Source organism: Taeniopygia guttata, chromosome 5 (assembly GCF_048771995.1).
Source record: "Taeniopygia guttata chromosome 5, bTaeGut7.mat, whole genome shotgun sequence".
Taxonomy (NCBI): Eukaryota; Metazoa; Chordata; class Aves; order Passeriformes; family Estrildidae; genus Taeniopygia; species Taeniopygia guttata.
This window is the reverse complement of record NC_133030.1, coordinates 28,823,261-28,843,692: the sequence shown is the minus strand read 5'-3', so window position 1 is coordinate 28,843,692 and position 20,432 is coordinate 28,823,261. Positions and strand designations below refer to the sequence as shown.

The window sequence follows — 20,432 nt, the reverse complement described above, 5'->3', positions numbered from 1 at the left end:
AAATGGCTCGCTCCCATGTCTGACACTTTTCTGAACACTGATTTTTATGAAGATGAATTGGTTTTGGAAAGTACGTTCTAGATATGTTACAAATTATTCTGTTTTTTGACTAATGGTTAGTTGAAAATATATTAAATAACTTGAAAAATGAAAATAGTAGGATATGTTTTTCTACCCCCGAGTTTTCTCAATCTGTTCCATAGCTGTATTCAGTACAAAAGTATGAAGCTAACTATTTCTTAAATCTGGGAGAGTAGTGCATTCACTAACTGCTAGCACTGTGGAATTATAATTTGGTTTGTGTCAGTGTAGTTTCTTAGTGCTTAAACCATCTCATGAATAAGTTTTCTTCAAACTCATGGATATGGACGGTACTAAAGCTGAGGATGAAAAAGTAATCCTCTGTATTTGGAATGATATGTTGAGCTTTCAGCAATTTGGATCATGTACTTCTTTCATCCTTCATCTCCAGAAACACTGCTGCCAAAAGTTATGCTGAGGTTGATGGGTTTCTTTCAGACCTTCTGGTTTTGTTCAAATGACACTTGCTGAGAAAAAAGTGTTGAGTTGAGAATTTTTTCAGTAGGCTGTAAATAACATTTGGCTTGGTGGCTTATTGATTTCTAGATGTTTAGTCTGCTTCTGTCAGGCCAGGGTGTATCAAAAGAAGATGTACACAAGGAGGTGCTAAGCAGGCAGTTTCTCAGAAATCATGATTCTTTGGAGATTTTAGTGCTGCATTTAATTTAATAAATGGAGCTGGCCTCTGCATGTGGTATTTTACTCTTGACATTCTTCAACACTGTCTTGTTTTTCCAGTGACCAAGTGTAGGGTTGTGTTTAGCTGTGATAGGGAGTGGAGGAAGAACAGAAAAAATGGAGAAACTTGTGGAGCCTTCAAGATAATCTCCTGTAGAACACTACACTATAGGTTGTCAATATTGCTATGCCTCAGGGCTTCTCCTTGGTAGATCAATCAGGTCAGTCTAGGTTTGTTGTTATTAAGCCAAGACATTCTAAATTGCCTGTTTGTGCTTTTGTGCCGTTCTCTTTTCTTTCCTGGTTTTTTTTTTTTTTTTTGTGTATGTGCATTTGCATACAATTATAGCTTTTTGTTGTTTATTTGTGTTTTATTATATAATCTAACACACTGCCAATTTTACTTTGTCTTCTCAGCTTTCCATTTTCTTACATTGTTTAGAGCTTTAGTGATTCCTGCTGTGTTCAGTTCTGATTCTTTATAAACCCCCTCCTGCTTGTTGCTTTAAAAACCCAGTTCTCTTTGTTGCATTAATGAGGTTTCATTTTGGTTAATGTAGACCCTAGCTATGAATGACAGGCTATCTGTACTCAATGTCAAATCACAAGAAAGTATTTATTATCAGAAAATATCTGAAATAGTTAAAATTAAATTCACTGCATTATAATGACAGAATGGCCTTTGTGGTGTTAAAGGATGAGTTATTATTTATATCTGAGTTAACTGCTAATAATTAAGGTATCTTTCTCATTGTTATGCAGCCAGAAGTGCCTCAGTTGTGCTGGCTTTCTGTAAAAATTATAGGCATGAGAAATCTCCGCAAAGCAGATCTGTGTAAGTATCACTGATAGCACATTTATAGCTTCTCAAGAAAACTACTGTCACCTGATTTTTATGCTCTTGTACACCTGTTGCTTAGATTACAGTAATATTTCAAGGGGGGTTGGGTGAAGAAGTTGTATTTATTTTAATTTTCATTTAAATTCAAAATAATTTAGGAAACACTTAAAACCAGAAAGGAAATAGACTAGAAATTGTGTTGAAGAAGTTGTCCTTCCCTTTATCAGCTGCTCTGTGATATTTCCCTTTCTCCTAACTCTTCAGTGTCCATTTTTCCAGGTTGCCCAATTCCCTTTTGAAAGGAACACCTTTGTGAAAGATACAGGAAAAATCAGTAGTTGCTTGGATGTTGCTGTGTTTGTGTCTTCACTGTTCTGTTGGTGTGGATGACTTGTCCATTACAAATAGATGAAAATCCCCCAAACTAAAATTTCCATTTAATTTTAAGAAGTGCCATTTCAATAAATGTATATGAGGTTTTTTGGAAAAGGGCAAATATTTGAAAATAGGAGTTATAAAATCAGAAGGCCCAGAGTACTTAGTTCAGCACTGTTGAAATAAAATACTTTTGCTCTTGTTATCTAATAGAATTAGTGGTTTAAAAGTGACTTTTTTGAAACTCATAAATCTAAATAGAAAAGTTAAACTCTAAGCCCAGAATATTTTCCTTGGAGTTTAATGAAATATCTAGGACTCCTCAGAGGTTAATATTTTCTTTCCCTGACTGAGCAAATCAAATAATAATGAAGTACTGTTGTACTAATTGTGCAACTTGTTAACACAGGGAGCCAAACTGATTGCTACGTCAAGCTGTGGCTGCCAACAGCTTCACGTCAGGAAGCCAAGACAAGAACTGTACACAACTGCAGAAGGCCTGTCTGGAATGAAACTTTCCACTTCTTGATACAGAGTGAAGTAAAGGTGGGATCTGTGACAATGAGCAGGTGCTTTCCAAAGGGGGCATCTTCAGCTGCTGTGGGCAGACTCCTTTTGAAAGTCATGAGGCTCAAATGGGTCTTGAACTCAGTTAACCTGACTGAAAGAAGTAGTTTAAGCTCAGAAGGTTGTGGAATATCAGGAATAATGTTAGATGCTTCTTTGTGTCCCAGAACCATTGTAAAAAGCTGTTAAAGTGTTTATAGCGTTAGCAGAAATAGGTGAGCAGTCAGAGTGAAAGTGATACAAAGTCCAAACTGGATCAGTTTCTCATAGTTTACTAGTGCTGCATCTTCTCATGGTAACCTAAGCCCTGAGGAACTGCCAGGGGATCAAATCCTGTTGAGAGTTTGGTACTATGCTTTAACTTTTATTTCAAAGGCCTAAAAATTTCCCCTTTACTATTACTTTCTAACAGAATGTCAAGATTTCTCAAGGCAGTGATTTTGAATCCATGAAAGATCTGAGGAATAGTGTGTGTAACCTCTGTTCTGTCTGGTGCATGTTACCATCATATATGTTGCTTATGTTTCCTCTTCTTTTGGAGCTCTTTTTGATTGCCAAATCGGATGATTTACCCCCTCTAGGATTAGTCCCTGACTCTGCTGTCTGAGCCACATGGGCTGTGGGCTGAGCTCTGTGCTGTCACAGGAGTCTGTCCACATGGGTGTGAGGGCTGAATGCTGGCTCCTGCTGGACCTTCCTTTTGGGCTCAGTAGTCCCAGAATATGTCATTTACATCCTTCTCTGCCTCTTTCCTCAGAACATCTTGGAGCTGACAGTCTGTGATAAGGACACTTTTACACCAGATGACCATCTCATGACTGTTCGCTTTGATGTGGCTAAAATCCCACCTGGAGAAAAAGTTCGCCTGAATTTTGAGTTGAATCCAGAGGTGAGTGGCTAGAGAAAATAATACTCTTAATTAGAATGTTGTCGTAAGTTGCTACCTCTATTGAACATTAAATTGGTTCTCACACATGAAGACTTTGTTAAAAAGAATGTTACTAAAAAGAGTTGAATGTTGGGGTTTTAGGAGAGGGGTCACAAACACTCCCTGTTGTGACTGGGATAAGATGAAAATGACTTGTTGTATTCCTATTTTTTATTTATTTATTTTTTTAATGTCAAAATTATATTTTGAAAAGTCAGTGAGAAACAGAGTCAAAAAATGAAGAAGCTGATAGTTAGGTCTCATTTCTGTTGTGGGAGATTGATAGAGCAGGGGGGGGAACAAACCTGTCCCCTTTTCCAGGCAGTTGCCCTTACCCTTCGGCCAGTAGCTCACTAGGGCTATATCCTCTCAGCTTCATCAGGGATTTTGGCCAGTTCTTTCATATAATGTACTTGCTAAATGAAGCATTTCATTCTTGTGATAATATCTTTGGGGTTTTTTTTCCTCCTCTACAAAACAACTTTAAGAAAAAAAGTCTCAGCAAGTCTGCTTATGCTCCTTTGCTACAAATTTATTTTAGAGGGGCTGAGCCAGCACAGAAGAATTCATCTCTTGATGAATGAGAATATCATCAGCATTTTATTTTTTCTTCTAAGTGAGTGTATGACTTAAGAGTTGTATTTGCTGCATGAATCTCAAAAAAATATTGTGTTTGGTTGTATTAAAGGGGAGATAAAGAGTATCTTATGAAACACTGAGTGGATGAAGTTGCTGAGAGGAGAGGTGGGGAGATCACACTCATTTTACAAGATATATATATATATATATATATATATATATATACTCAGATGACCTCCACAATGTAACACCTTCTCTGTTTGGAGAATGTAGTAACAACTTCAGGACTTTTTCATACTTCTGCCAAGGGCTTCAGTTTTTGGTTCCCAGGAATTGGTGTGTTCCATTTATTTCTAAACCACTGTGTCAATCAGGCTCTTTGGAAAACACTCTTGCTTGTTTTTTATATTACTATTGCTTTGGAGAGTGTTTATTAACTACTCTTTAAGAAGACCAATCCTTACTGAGGACTGCTGGCTAAACCTGCTCCAGATGGCTACAGCCTTCCTCAGAAAAGCCTCATGTGACTGAGATAATGCCAGGTGTGATTCAAGCCCTGAATTTGCTCTGAGGCATGTGCAGAGCTGTCTTAGCCCATTAGCAAGGTGGAAGTGGTGGGGGTCAGACCAAGTGAGCTGTCTCAGGAACATCCTGGTCAAGCTGCCCTTCTTCAGTTTGTGGTGAATCAGGCACCCATGAGGCATCACAGATTATGGTCTGTATTTGGATTTTTAGAAGACTTTGGGTTATTTTATTTTTTTGAAAGTGACTTAGGAATGCAACAGGCTGGGCAATCTTAATAACAGGCTTTAGTGCCACCTCTGCCCATAATGAATTCTTTCATCTACCAAGGTATCTCAGAAGAAGGGCTGAGGTGGTCAGATGCGTAATGTCAGAGCAGCAGGGCTGCTTTGCTGTGCCTCTTGCTCTCTGTGGCCTAACAAGTACTTCCATTCCTATGCTCTGGATTTTTCACACACAAATATGTGAGTGGGACTTCATAGAAACATAACTTTTGTGAGTGTAAAACAGCATAAGAAGGATGGAAACATAAGGCAAGCTCAATCAGGCAGATGCTATGAGCCAGGTTCTTCTGATCCTTGTTTCTGATGTTCTTTGGACAAAGTTGTAACAGACCACCAGTTAGTTTGGATAGTATAGTCTGGGCACAATTAAATATTTGATATTCTGTCTTGCATCTGTGTAAGGTGATTGCTTTCTAAAATCTGTGCCCCAGCCTTGTATTACAACGTTGCAACCACTGTAATTCTCATGAAATAGAGACTTCGGGAGAAATTAGGAAGCACAGCTACCTGCTTCTGTATTATATGCCACAGATGCAGCTATCAGAGAAGCCATCAGAGACGTCTCATTTACTGATGTGAATTAGTAAATACAAAATTGCTCTTCACTTTCACTGTAAAGATGTTTCTCCTATGGCAGCTGCATTGTCAGATTTGACATGCTTTTCACAGTCAATTCACAATGTTAAAGTATGATGTGCAGCTGGACAGGAGGGATATTTGTCAGTAAATGTTAGCTATTCTGAATATGAATTAAAAACTGCTACTGTCACTCGTTAGGAAGAGACAAGTGTCATAGTTTATATCACTGTTAGCTAGTATTTTCCTCCCTGTGGATGATCCAGAAGATCTCTCTGATATACTCTTTTTTAGTGTGGTATTTCCTGGATTGGCTGTATCCCATAGCAAGTGGCTGAAGTAATACAGTTATTCAGTCTCCTTTATACTGTTGGTGAGCTACTCTGTTGCTGCTTAATTCTTACACTTTTCCTGTCTCTTTGCCTCTTTATTTGTCTCTCCTCAGCTCTTTCCCTGATTCCCCTTCACAGCTTTAGTCTTCTCTCTTCTTCCCTTCACCCTGACAGTTTTTATTTTCTAAGTTGGTCCCTTCTCCCACCCTTTTTTAATGTTTAATGACTTTACTCTGCAAATTCTTTTGTTTAACCAAGGTATACTTCCTATCTATTCACTGTACTAAGTCCATTCATTCTTAATTATGTTTTCCTACATCATTCACCTGCTATTCTTCCCTTCCTCAGTATTGACAGACCCATGTCTTATCCTACTAATGTATTAATAATAGGACCCTTGCTCCCTATTCAATGATACCTAATCTTTTCTTTCTCTTGATGGTACAGCTGGTTTGTGAACAATAGAGCAGTAGAGAGGCGGAGTCAAAGTGTGGCCACAGAAATCCATTCATATTATGATGTAGAGGGTGTGGGAATAGAGGGTTATAAATAAATTGTCAGAGTTGTTTCCATTGATATGGAAAATATTTATTCATTCATAAATTAAAAAAAGTCCTATTTTCAGAATCAGGAAGAACTAGAAGTGGAATTTCTACTGGATAACATGTAAGTAAAACCTAAATGCTGTAGAATTTGTCATCAGAAAACTGCATTTTAGAGAGAGTAGTAATGCAGCACTGGGGAAGTGGCTCTGTGTACCTCTGTTCAGACACCATCTCGGCATCTTCCCTGTTGTTATTTTCTGTCCCAAATTTGAGTGAGTCTTACTATTTATAGCTGAGAATGGATGTTTATTTTGTGATTCACCCTTAGGAGAGATGATACTCATCAGCAGAGGTAAGAAGGAAGGAGCATCCTTAGGAAGGTATGGGATGTGATCTGGCAGAGGCTGCAAGAGAGAGGGGAAGGATGGGATTGTTGATGGTACTACAAGTGCTGATGTCAGCTAGAAAAACTGAGCTCAGAGAACTATGTGCTTTTGAAAGTTTATTGCTTAAATACACACTTTTAAATAAACCTTTTTGTTTTTTCTTTTCAGACCAGGTGTATCTGAGAAGATCATTACTAATGGTGTACTAGTGGTAAATTTTTTTTTTTTTTTTTGGTATGCTAATCTTATGGTGGGGCGGAACTGAAGGATGTGGTTGGAAGATAGGAAGAAAAATTTCTTCTTGTGTTTATTAACACAAATATAATTTGTGCTAACTGTTGGGGACTGAATGGTATTTAAATGTAATGACGGATCCCCAGTTATTTTGGCTTCCTTAACCACAGTACTGCTTGCAAGATTTATACAAGATACTCAGTTTCTACAAATTCTTCACATCCATAGACCATCATGGCCAAGCACTGTGTCTCTACAGGACTCCTAGAACCTCAGTGTGAATTCTGAACTGTTTCTGTGACCAGTGGTTTTATTGCTTCTCTCTTCCAGTCTCGTGAAGTTTCCTGTTTAGAAGTACACGTGAATGAAACAAAAATGAAGAATTCTTACAAAAGTGAGGTTGCTGATTTAAATTGCTTGTCGCTGCTTTTTGAGCAATGGGAAACACAGCTGAATCTAGATAAATATTTGGTTTGTTTTTGTCTCAGTTTGCATCAGGGCTGCTTGTATATTTCCTGAATTACCCACTTGCTAATAGTGAGACTCCTCAGAAGACATGACTGTATAGCTTAAGAGAAACTGTGGAGCTGGCTGGGAGATTTGGAAACAGCTGTTGCTGTATAATAGAACACAACTGCAGTGTGATGGAACTGAAATACCTTTATCTCTGTTTTCTGGTGAAAACAGAAAGTAAAAGGAGGCAGACACAGCTCTCAGGAGGAGAAAGACTTCAGTGAAAGCTCAGGAGATGTGAATGCTGCTAGAGGCATCCACAAGTGTAGCACACACTCTCTGTCACTTGGCAGGCTGTCACAAATGGTTTAGGTCACTTAATCACTGGCAAAGGTATTAGCAAGTGTAGTTTACTATAAATTTATAAAAGTGTGATAAAGTTCGATGGCAAGGTTCACTCTATTACTACATGCATGAAACATACAAAGAAAAATCAGATTAGAATAAATCTAGAATTATTTATGCAGTGACAGGGGATGTAAAAGGATAAAGAGGGAAAAGGAAAGAGTGCCAGGAGTGAAGACCCTCACACTGAGTTGTGAGTTTCAGAGTGGGCCCTCTTGCCAAACTTAGCCTTAGACTTGATTGTTTGTCTAAAGGATTCAGCAGCACTTAATCATCCCATAATTTAGCATTTAAAAAGCAATTCAATGGTATTTACAATAAGCAGAACAATAAATAATGATGAATGTAGGATGATAACATTCATACTACACCTGCTATGGGGCATTCAAATCAATGCACACACACTTTCACACAAAGAATTATGTACAAAGGTGCCTGCTAAAAATTCCCCTGAAGGTTGGTGAAATTCTCAGAACAGGTGCCTTTGCTTTTCTCAGGGGATGAAGGGCTGGGCCGCGAGGAGCCAGGGGTGTCAGCCCTGACTCTGCCATCAGCTTTTGAGATCAGCTCTCTGACCATTGCAAACTTGAGAGCTGGCCAGTTCCGAGCCCCTGCCATCCAGGGGATCTCCAAGTGCCAGGTGCTGCACACGGGGCACAGGGGAAGGAAAACACTGTGGTCCAAATTAACTTCAGTTAAGCCTGCAGCACTAAGACTGAAATGTCACTTGGGGCACTTTTATTGGCTAATTTCAGGACTAGGCACCGTTAACATCTCCCTGCGGTTTGCTTCTTGTTCTTAGGGAGAGATTTCACCTTTACAGTGAAAGGATCCTATGAAGAAACACAGGATATTTCCATAGATCCTCACTCCAGACCAGGAAGAAGTGAAACCACCAGGTTCCACTATATCAAGCACAGTCAACCCAGGCTGCTCATGACTCTGCCAAAGGAGCGTTTTCTCTGTTGTGTAGGTTTTTCTTATGGATGGTGATAACACCTAACCTAAATTCTGGGAGAAGAATAATGAGTAAATCCTTATCTGGTATTTCTGTGTTTAGGCTCTATAAGTAATATTCTCCTTATAATATTTTTTCCCCCTCTTTAAATCAGTCCGGCTCAGGTAGGAGGGAAATGGATGTAAGTAGTCCCTTGAGTGTGCCTCTCCATTCTCTGGACTTGGGAAGGAAAGTGACAGTGATGAGAGTGAGTATCCTTTGGATATTTGGAATTCTTTCAACAAGGTAAACGGTATATATGTGATATCTGGTCATGTAATAATTTTGTTACTAAAAATGCATCAGTGAGTTATTTGTATGCTTAGCTCTGCATACACTTAGAAATATAAGTATGATTTGGGGGGGGAAATAGAATATTTAGAATTTCTGGCTGCTTTAACAGTCGTTTAAAAGCAGGATGAGTATTGTGTGTTGAATACCTGAGAGGAGACCAAAAATTTATCATTAGACTATATATCTGAAAAATTGCTAATACTGTAAAGCCTGTTTTTACAAAATTTCAATTATATTTAAAATTTATTGATTGATTTCATTATTAATTTTCAGGGGGAATCTTATGAGGTGTCTGTGAATGAGGAAAATAGGTAAATCTTCTATTGCTTTTGAATGATTGCTTAGGCCATCTCCTCTCCTTTCATAATTTCATTGTTAGATGAAAGGAAGCTACATCTTAAAGTAGCTAATTTCAAAACAGGAAATAAAGCTGACTAAAATATGGAGAATGGTTAATAAAATGCTTTAAAGCTTTTAAATTGGTTGGTAAGAATTTAGAATAGGATAGGTGGTAGCTATCCTATGTGGGGTATAAACCATCACAATATTTTTCCTAATGTTGATGCTTTGTAATTTTGATACCTAAACATCCTTCTGCCTTGTAACCTTTATCTATAATATGTGCATATTTATGTGTACCATAGTTCTAATGTGTCTAACACCTTTATGCATTTACAAGACCTCTATAGGTATTTTTTCAATTAAACACATGGACAGTAATTTATTTATTGACTGGCTTGCTGAGATTTTTCTGAAGGGTAACATTACCCCCTGTTGATAAGTTAGTTCCATTGCAAGCCTTAGTTGCAGGTGAATCATAAATCAGAGGGTTTTATTGAATAATATTCAGAGAAGATACAGAAAAGTTTTTGTGATTTTTTTCCCCTGAAAAAACCTCTGAAACTGGAACCCTGTGAAAATATAGGTTATAGAATGAATCATGTACATGTTATATTATAATGTGCAGAAGGGATAAATTTAAGAGCAATCTTCTGATTCAAATAGAGCACAGATTCTTTGTAGAGATAAGCCTAACTCAGTATTAGGGTTATTTTAACTGAAGCGTGTTAAGTTTAAATAACTACTTAGGCCCCCTTTATCCTTGGGACACCAAGCACATGCATAGCAGGAGAATGTGAAGAGGTGTCCAAGTACCAGAGTTCAATGTGAAACAATTTAATTTTATTCATTAAACTTCCTTGTGATTGTGTGAAATTGTTCAGGACATAATTCTGATCTAAAATCTCCACAGGAGGGCACAAATATAAGGCATAGGATATGTATATAACTGCTTTCATTTACACAGGGGGACTTCCATGTACATGGAAGTATAATTTCTTTGAACTGGTTATTGTTGTTAGCTTTGCTGAATGTCTCCAACTGAAATGGCTACGGGTGCTTGTGCTGTTTTTACGTTCTAGTTGCAAGGATTTGGATTTGCGGCTGGGGTTTGGTCTGTGCGCGGAGGAGCAGGATTTCATCCGGAAAAGGAAGAAGGTGGTTGCTGCTGCTCTGAAAAATGTTCTTCATCTAGATGAAGACCTGCAGGAGGATGAGGTATGTGGGACAGCATCTTGGGAACTTGAAGCAGTATAACCCACTTTGAGAGAAGTGGATGTGATGTACTTGCATGACCCAAACAGCTCTTCCACTATATAAATAGTAAAGGTCAGATTGTCACTTGCACCTAAGACCATATCCAAGTTTTTGACACAGAGGATGAAAGAGGAACTGTCAGGAGGCTGGTTTATAGCTCCTTTATTCTCTGCCAACCTCTGTCCTCCCTCAGGGGCACCCAAAGGCTGTATTTGCTGACATGCTGGTGTGTATAACCAAGCCTGGTGAAATCCGATTGCTTAAACTAAGACCATTTCTCTTTGGCACCCCTTCTCTGCTGCCACAAGGTTCACAGGGAAGGCTGCAACTCTCCCATAGCACACTGGTAGCGTAGCATCTGTCTTGTGTGTTTTTTGGTGTTACCTCTTGCTTGCTCCTCTCCTAGGGATCCCTGAACTCAGAGGTAGCTGCTCTCTTACAGGAAGACAATGATCTGTTATGGGGCTGTGGTGCTTGGGGCAAGAGTCTGGGACGATGTGCCTGTGGGGTATTTCCTTCACTGCTCTGTTCAGCTCCCAGCATTTCCAACCCTTTAGGATGTGTGCAGGACAGCATTTTTCAACCAAGTCAAAATACTCATGAACTTAAGGAACAGGTAGAATATGACTTGTTATTATTAACTGAGAATAAAAGGGGGTTTGAGCCAAATTAATAATAATAAAAAAAAAAAAAAACCAAACCCCCAAGTAGGTGGTGAAATACAGTGAAGACAAGATTAAAGGTAATGGCAACATATGTTCCTAAAACTGAATATCTGTTGTATCAATTTTTACTATACAGAAAAGGCGGGAAGGATAACAGGATCGATGCATTCCTGAAGAAAGTAAAACCAAATTACATATAGCACTGATATCAGGGAAGTTAGAGGTAATCTGGGTTGGAAAAAGGGTTTTAAAATAAATCTATAAAACTGGGCACTATCTGCCTGGAGAATAGCTAATGTTGTATAAACACTTAAAGGAAAAAAAAATTATGCAGGCAGGTTTTGTGCTGCTCTTCTGACCTTAGTTATACTCAGAGCTTTAGAAGGTGTTTTGAGGGGAAGAGCTGAGGAAAAATTAAATACATTGAGAAAATCTGAAAATATATTTCCCCACACAAGAACTGTGTTTACAGCTCCTGACTTTCCAAAGCATCACTGATCCGGAAAATGCTTTCAGCATACACTAAATTCCACCAAAGTTTACACAGCTCAAACACACACTTAGGCACTGCCCTGAAGAGGGTGAATTAATCCAAACCTACCTGAACCAGGTTCTGCTGTTACTTTTTTCTGCATGACCATCATTCCTGTATTTCTCCTGGTGATGCGTAACTTTGTGCCCCTCTCTGTGTGTGGAGCAGGTGCCAGTGGTGGCAGTGGTGACTGCAGCAGGGGGAGTGCGGTCCATGACAGCGATGTTTGGCAGCCTCCTGGCTCTCCAGGAGCTGGGTGTTTTGGACTGTGTGTCATACATCAGTGGTTTGTCTGCCACAACATGGTAAGGAGAGCTGGGCCTGTACTTGACATTTGTGTTAGCAAAGTGATAACCTGGTGAACAATTTTGCCTTACTGACGAATTTACTCAGCTCAATGTGGGCACCTGGCTTCCTTTTGGACCTTTTTCATGGGACCACTCAGTGCTGTCCTCCTACAAGAAACAAATAAGAGTGACAGTATTTCTGTAACTGCACTAAAGTGTTTACAGAAATCAAAAGAAAAGAGCACAAGCCGTGGTGGTTTGCCTGTAACTTGTTATCTTGTTGCATGCAACACTTCAAAAGTCCTTTTGTAATATTTGTCTGGCTCAATTCTTACATGTCTCCAAAAACCAGACTTTTAAAGAACAGCCCTGAGAGTGTTATTCGTATGCTCAATGGTGACTGCCTTGCACAAACTAGGAGGGGTTGAGGGATTTAAAACATTTTGCCTCTGGAGGCTGCTCTAAAAGTATGTGAGACAGAATGAGACCAAGTGGGGGGGGATGAGAGGAGATGACTGGAATCTGCTTGAGCCCTGGGTCCTGGCAGCTCAGGCCTCCCCTTATGCCTTTCACACAGGGTCTGACCCACCTGAGGGAACTGGCCTCAGATATAAGAGGTGGCTTGGACAATCAAAGGGTAATTCTAGCAAAAGCTTGAGTTAAGTTATCACTGTTGCTTTATTACTCTTTTGATTCTGAAATACAAACAAGCTAGGATGGTTTTAAATGTATTTGTGCAGGAAAAAAACCCATCATTACACAGTTTAAATTCTGCCTCATGCTCTTCCAAGTAAAAGTTGGAGGGCAAGAACCTTGGGTAGCCTCAAACAAAATACTTAAGTGTGTTATAGACTAATAAATTGTCATGTGTCACAGTACCTTTCTTTTATCCAGGACCATGTCAAAGTTATATGAAGATGCAAATTGGTCACAAAAGGATCTCAGAGGGCCAGTTGGTGATATCAGGAAACACGTGACCAAGAGCAAGCTGCACTGTTTCTCTTTGGATCATATGAAATACTATGAAAATGAGCTTTGTGAGAGAAAGCAAGAGGGGCACAAGGTGTCCTTTACAGATTTATGGGGACTCTTTATTGATCGTATGCTACATCATCAGGTATTTTATATTCTTTCTCTCCCTCTTATTTCACAGGATTTCTAACTTCCCATGTCTAAGGTTGTGGATTCAGTTATAGAAAAGGCTCTGAGAACACCTGAAGGACTTATTATTTGTCTTTTTAGAATAAAAGTAACCAAGTAACCCTAAAGTATTAGCATCTAGCGGTCTGAGCATGCAAAAATTCAAGACGTTAAAGAAACTGATTTTCCATCTCTAAGTTTGGGTTTTGGGTCAGGTGGTAATTCTAGTAACACACAGAGGAGAGAAGGCTCTGGCAGAACTAAGTTCAGGCATAGCAATGTATACCCATAATCTGTACTGAAGGAAATGGGTCCAGGTTGACTCAATATCTTTCTTTCCTTAAAGCAAGTCATATCCCAGTAACTGTGCAGACATGTTTCCTGCATTTTTGCCCTGTCCCCCTTGCCAAAACTCCCATAAGCACAATGTCTTGGTGGAAGCTCATGGCAGATAACACATGAACACACTTGTCTGGCCAAACAAAATACACAGAAAAAACCTGCTGAGGTTTAGCAGATACTTCATTGATAGTTCATGCTTAGATACTGTAGTAAGTCCATGCACCATGTTAATCTTTTTACAATGACTTTTGCTCTTTGTAAACAGGAAAATACTCACAAACTCTCGGATCAACAACTAGCAGTCAATCAGGGGCAGAATCCACTCCCCATATACTTATCCCTCAATGTCAAGGATGACTTCAGCACTTTGGATTTTAAAGGTATAGGTATCATACACCCTCTTATAACTCTGAAGAGTTTCCTTTTAAGGCTGATTGAATGCCAAAACATTCTTCTGTAAATCCAAACCAATAAATCTTTTAAATAATGTCCTTTTCCCTGTCTTCATATCTGGTTTCTGATTTGGATGAAAAACATGCATCCTAAACCTATGGGAGGGAGATAGGTGTGCTGTAGACGCTGCTCAGGGTGGGGATGGAGATGCCTTTTGCTGGCAGCCTTGAGAGTCACCCCTCTCATCCCCACCTCCCCCCACAGCCCCTGTCAGCTGCTGGGTCTCCTGCTGAGGCAGCACTACTCCAAGAGAGTTATGAAGAGTGGGAAGGAGGGCAAGGAAAGGAGGAAAAAGAGAAGGTGGAGAAGGGTGAGAGCAGGAGTCAGCTCCCAGCGGGCAGAGAGGGATCTGAGGAGAGGCAGGGCTCTGTGCTCTGATCAGTGATCCCGATCACTGTTCCATAGGGTTTCCAGCACAAAGGAAGCAGGAGGTCCTGCAACTGAACATGGTCATCTGCTCCTAGGCACAGTTGCAGTCCCAGTGCTCCCAGCCAAGGTTTCCATGTGGGGAGGGGGTTTGGTCAGAGTTTTTTATCCTCAAGGCAATGATTATGAGAGTCTTTTGAATGAATGGTAGCTGGCGTCATTGCTGAATCAGAGGAACTCAAAATGCCACATTGTGTGCAGAGCCCTAGCAATTAGTGGACTTTAAGCCCCAGGTCTTGCTTCTTAGTGCAGAAATGGATCTGAATCTCAAGCTGAATGGATTTTGGCAGAGGAGATGAATTTAGCTTTTGCATTCATGTATGTTGAAGGGCGCCTGTTTGTTTCAAAACATGGTGGTTTGAACTGTCTGTCACTACCATGGTCAAGGTATAGGCCTTGTTCTTCCAGCTTCTGATTCTCTAAGCTGATTTTTACATATGTTCAGGTGGCTGCAATAAATCCATTTTGATGCCTTATTTACAGAGTGGGTGGAGTTCACACCTTACGAGGTGGGTCTCCTGAAATATGGGGCCTTTGTTCGTTCAGAGGATTTTGGTAGTGAGTTCTTCATGGGTCGCCGGATGAAGAAGATCCCAGAATCCCACATCTGCTTTTTGGAAGGTAATTTACTATCTCAAGGAAACATCACCTTAAGAGCTGGCTACACAGAGGTGGTCTGCAAGGTGCAGTATTAGTACACCAGAGAATGTATCTGATGCAATTTCAATCTCAAATGAACCAGCGAAAAGCAACAAAAGAGGAAACCAATGTTTGAGACAAATGTGACTAATCTGCTGAACGTCTTGCCGAATGACACATACAAACTGATCATCTGAAGTATTTAAACTCACAGTCTGACTTTTATAGACAGCCAAGTTTTGAAAATGGCCTGGTTGTAAGCCAGACATTGTGTGGAATGGTGTGGCATTTGATATTTACAGGAAAATGCATAATATTTCATAACTAGAACAGAGGGTGGATTCAGGTGTGTTGCCATAGCTGTGCTCTAATATTCAAACTAATATTAATTATGGCGTGTTTTTGTTTTTTTTTTTTAAACTTTCAAGGCACATGGAGTAATATATTTTCCCAGAGTTTTATGGATGCTGTCTACCTCTCGGGTCATTCAGAACACTTCTGGCACAGATGGACTCGAGACACTGAGCATGACATTGGTTAGTTCTTGAGATGACTTTTCTCTTGCGTCCACATTTTCTTCACACCTCTCTGAAATGTGAAACCTGGCATTTGGTAAACACATTTGTTTTTGTGTCCTATTTCTGGCTTATGGGACACTAAGCCCTTGAGAATGAAGGAAAAGCAGGAGACCAACAGTTGTGCTGTAAAACAGGAAAAAATATTATGCTGCTCACTGTGTGACATCCCTGGGGAGCTTTGTTAGTCACGAGAGGGTTACCAGAGCCCTTTGGGGAGGGAGAGGCCAGACAAGGAAGAGCAAGGTGATGGTGTGACACTGAAACCCACTGCCCAGAAAACTCTGCATGTCCAGGTGTGCACTCAGTCACAGATGGAGCTGGGAGCCATGGTGGTTTGGTTGTTATTATCACCAGAGAAACACCCTGACTGAATGCAGACACATACCCTCTTCTTGTTCTTCCTGCAGAGAGCCATCCTGCTTTGCCCAAGAAGCCTCATGAACAGACAACCTGCTTATCCATTCCCAAAGGCTACCTTTCAAAAACTCTTCGAGAAATGATGACTGGGCGGCCAGTGGTTTCAACTTACCATAATTTCCTCAAGGGCTTGCAGCTACATAACAAATATTTGGAGAATGAGAGCTTTTGCATGTGGAAAGGTAATTGGAAAATTTTTCACTTATATCTTTGAAGGAGATTTGAGGATACTTGCTGAGGACAAATATTTGATCAGTTTTATCATAGAGGTAAATTTTGATTAATATTATTTGATTAACATGTTTGTGAAATGGGTTTTGCCAAGTCCTAGATGATTTACTCCTAGTCTTGTTCCTGTCTTGGAAGAAGCACAGCCAGTTTGCTTGAATTCTCATCTTCCTAGGAAAAGCCATTGAAGAGTGACTTGAAGCTTCTAAGGAAGTTAAATAGCCACAAATTTACACTTATTGAAAAAGAAGAGTAATTTATCACTTTGGATGAAGCTGAGTCTCGGAACTCCTCCCTCTTGCTGATCTCAGAGTTGAGCTCTAAATACTAAAATTGTGTCAAAGACAAATACATAACTGTGGACTTTGTGTCAAAGATAAATATATGTAAACTGTATTTTCTTTGTCCTCTTTTATGCTAATTTGGAAAGAAAAGAGACTTGACCCTGCAGTAAATGATAATTATAAAAGTTTTGACCTTTCAGACACAGTGCTGGATTCTTCTCCCAACCAGCTGAATGACACGAGTGACTACCTCAAGCTGATAGATACAGCTTTCTTCATCAACACCAGCTGCCCACCAATTCTGAGACCAGAGAGAAAAGTAGATGTCATTATCCACTTAAATTACAGTGGAGGATCACAGACTCTGGTGATGTTTTGAAGCAGTGATTCTTTATCTGTATGACTCCAGCAGCTGAATTGCCACTACAGCTGTCTCTCTTTTTTTTTTTTTTTTTTTCTCTTTCCAGAAAATGGTCTGGTTTTTATTAAATTAAGTGATCATATCAATGGTACTAGTCACAACGGTGACCATGTCACTGCCTGTATCAGGGCTGTTTTCAGTGTCTTTCTGGGACAGGGATATGAGCACAACATACAGAAGATGTCCTATTTTATGTATTTGTCATCCTGGTAACAAGTTCCTCAATAACTAAATAACTTCTACAATGTAATCTATACATGAAGACATAGATGCACTGAATGCAGATATTTAAGAACCTGTGATCTGAGAAGCCACATGTAATCCAAGTTTCCCTATCCAAATCCTCTACTCTGCTCACTAAATCACAAAAATTTACCTGAATATAAATTTCAGTCATATAAATTTCAGTATATAGTAACCCTGCTTTAAAAATATAATGTATTAGCAAATCAACCCAATTTCTGTTACCCAGGATATATTAAAATTAAGATGGTATGTTTGTTGCATAGTTGGCATTATTTATAAACATATGAATCAATCTCAGATTGTCTATTGCAGCAAAACATTATGGGGTTTGGTGTCTTACTTCAAACTCTCTTTGTGTTGCGTCTCTCCTCTCGGTTGAGCCAGCCGCTGGACCTACTCTCAGAGTACTGTTTGGAGCATGGGATCCCATTCCCCAGCACAGAGCTGAGCCAGGAAGACCGGGAACACCTGAAGGAGTGCTATGTGTTTGAGGACAGCTTAGAGGCACCAGTCTTGGCCTATTTTCCATTGGTGTGTGATACCTTCCAAAAATACAAGGCACCGAGTAAGTTGACAGCAGTAATCATTTTTTGAGATTGTCTCATCCAACTGGATCCATTAAACTTATTTCTCTTCCAAAACAAGACACTGGCAAGCTTCTGAATTGGCTAAGTTGTTATATTCTCAGTCCAGGTGTGATGCATATAGTATTGGCCAGCTAATCAGGGATTGGAATGAAGAGGTTTAAAAATAAAAGCATGAAAAGCTGTACCTTGAGGGGAACCCCCTCTGACACTTGAAACAGGTCATGTAACTTTGATAATAAAGAAGAGGACACAGCTAGTAAGTTATATCCACTAGTAGCTTATGCTGTCACCAAACAGCCTCATGAAGAGATACGTTTACTTTGTTAACTAAGCTAGAATTCGCCTATTACTTTTTTACATGAAAAAAAATTGAGAATTGAAAAGGCTGAAAACACGTAATGAAGCAAAAGCTTTGCCAGGGTAGCAAGCTGCTTTGATACCTATAATTTTTGAAAAGTTGCCAGATTGTTTCCTTTAGTTCAGCAATAGAAGAAATGTTTGTTTCACTAGGAAAAAAAAACCCCTACTTGGCAAATTCAGTTTCAGTTTAAAATACTTTTACATGCATCAACTCCGATTTTTTTATTGCTAATCTTCTATGGTCCAGGAAACCTTACTCAAAAAATGAAGAAAAATCCATGAACCAGCTTATTGAAAAAGACCTCATGCTGTTCATTATCTTACTTGTTCTACTGCATGTGCTTAAAATCTCAGCCACCTTAGAGGGAGGATTCCCAATCCAGGAACCCTCTGGTGTTATTTTCTACCAGCTGGTAGATAAAGAGCTGTCATCTCAGAACTCAACTGAAAAGTTAAACATACAAAATTCTAAATCTTAAAAAAATTAAATATTCTGATGTCAAACCTTATTTTAGAGAGGAAAGCATTTTGCATGGAAAAGCTTTTCTGCTGGTCAAGTCTGGACTTCAGCCAAGTAGCGAACTAGTGGATTTAATTGTCTGTTACTGTGTAGTTTGCACTGCCTGGTAGCAGTTTTCCACCTCAATACCTTTGCTGTGCTTGGCTCTGGTTTCAGATGTGGAGCGCAGTCCCGCAGAGATGGAGCAGGGAAGAGTGGATGTGTCCAACTGTGCTGCTCCCTATGGCACTGGCCTGCTTACATACACTGAAGAGAATTTCAACAAGCTGCTTAACCTGTGCAGCTACAACATCCTGAATAACAAACACTTAATTCTCCAGGCTTTGCAAACTGCAGTGCAACGAAAGAAGCAACTTAAAAACTATTCATCACCTAATTCAAGTAAACACTCTTAAATTGTATTTAGAAAAAAAACCCAAAACATCAGAAGGAGATACACAAATGTTTTGGAACTGGACTAATAAATAGTCATCTGCTGCAAGCTCACAGATGTTTGTGATGGCAATAGAATTTGTGACACCAACTCCTTTGACTTCTGCAACAGTGAGATGGCTGGTGTGTAGCTGCTGCTACAGTTTTATTCTGCCAACTAAATAACAGACAGTAGTGTTCATGAGATTCTTGTACTTGTCTTAGAAAAATGGTTTCTTAAAAAAGTATATTTAACTGGTCTTTCCTAGGTCTTATTTTCTGATTGTTGTATACAAAAATATACATGCAGAGAAATAGCTACTGTTCAAATACTAAGTAGCCATGCATAATCTTATTAAAAATAATAATTTTGTAGTTGAAGTCATTGAAGTTTGGGGGTTTTATTAACTTCTACGGACTCAGCTCAGCTAGTGAGTTGTTTTGGGGAAGAAGTTACTCTTGCTTTTGATACCGAGAAATCAAATATTGAGTGAACAATGAGCTTTGTGAAGAACATTTGAGGAAAGGTGAAAGAAAAGCTGTCACTTCAACAGTGGAAAATGAAAAATGGAAGGAAGCTCTGCTTTCAAGGGTGCAGCTGACCGGAACGATAACTCAGGAGATAACATTATATGTTGTTACCTCTAAGACAGTCCTTTTCTGTGCATCACTTCATTTAACAGGAGATAACCCCAGCACTGTCTGTCAAGATTTGCTGCAATATGAATCAAACCAGTAAGTCTCCCTTCATAAGAGGAAACTGTTGGCAGTAACCTTCATGTCTCCTTTTCATAGATCTAAAGCAGTCAAGTCCAACAACTTTCCTTTTCCTCAGATACTGATTCTGCTTCACTAGCCTTCTTATGCAGAAATCCAGTTTTTCACCTTCTTTCCTTGCCCTTGGTTAGGATAATTTGATGTTATGTGTCACTTGTAAGACTGAAATAGTTTTCTCTGAGTAAAGAAGAAAAGGAAATGTCACTCTGACAGCTCATTTGCGCTCATGAATTTATTTTTAAACAATAATAAAATGGAGGTCTAAAAACGTGATTATTTTCTTTTGCAAAGTATCTCTTCAGCATTTTAAAGATTTTCAAGATTCATTACTAGAGCTCCAGGAAGAATGAATATAAGCAGTTCAGTGTATGTGTGCCTGGTGTATTCCACCCACTGGTTTTTGGTGGTTGCAACACTTGGCGCTGGACCTTCAGCTTTACTCACCC

The 20,432-nt window shown here is 39.4% G+C and overlaps 1 protein-coding gene across 2 annotated transcripts in view; it reads left to right on the top strand.

Moving 5' to 3' along the window:
* Positions 1-20,203, top strand: part of LOC100219113 (cytosolic phospholipase A2 epsilon) — a 31,003-nt gene extending 10,800 nt beyond the window's left edge. The window contains exons 4-22 of one of the 2 annotated variants that reach the window (XM_072930016.1): positions 1,522-1,594; positions 2,385-2,521; positions 3,300-3,431; positions 6,389-6,429; positions 6,863-6,905; positions 7,259-7,322; positions 8,589-8,755; positions 8,899-8,991; positions 9,351-9,388; positions 10,499-10,634; positions 12,039-12,175; positions 13,052-13,274; positions 13,905-14,019; positions 15,002-15,139; positions 15,586-15,693; positions 16,143-16,334; positions 16,865-17,031; positions 17,716-17,896; positions 18,955-20,203. In XM_072930016.1, coding sequence (XP_072786117.1) covers positions 1,522-1,594; positions 2,385-2,521; positions 3,300-3,431; positions 6,389-6,429; positions 6,863-6,905; positions 7,259-7,322; positions 8,589-8,755; positions 8,899-8,991; positions 9,351-9,388; positions 10,499-10,634; positions 12,039-12,175; positions 13,052-13,274; positions 13,905-14,019; positions 15,002-15,139; positions 15,586-15,693; positions 16,143-16,334; positions 16,865-17,031; positions 17,716-17,896; positions 18,955-19,193 — 2,424 coding nt within the window. In that variant the 3' untranslated portion in view covers positions 19,194-20,203. The remainder of the gene's footprint in view (positions 1-1,521; positions 1,595-2,384; positions 2,522-3,299; positions 3,432-6,388; positions 6,430-6,862; positions 6,906-7,258; positions 7,323-8,588; positions 8,756-8,898; positions 8,992-9,350; positions 9,389-10,498; positions 10,635-12,038; positions 12,176-13,051; positions 13,275-13,904; positions 14,020-15,001; positions 15,140-15,585; positions 15,694-16,142; positions 16,335-16,864; positions 17,032-17,715; positions 17,897-18,954) is intronic. The other variant, XR_012056328.1, reaches the window with a different exon arrangement.
* The last annotated feature ends 229 nt before the right edge of the window (positions 20,204-20,432 follow it).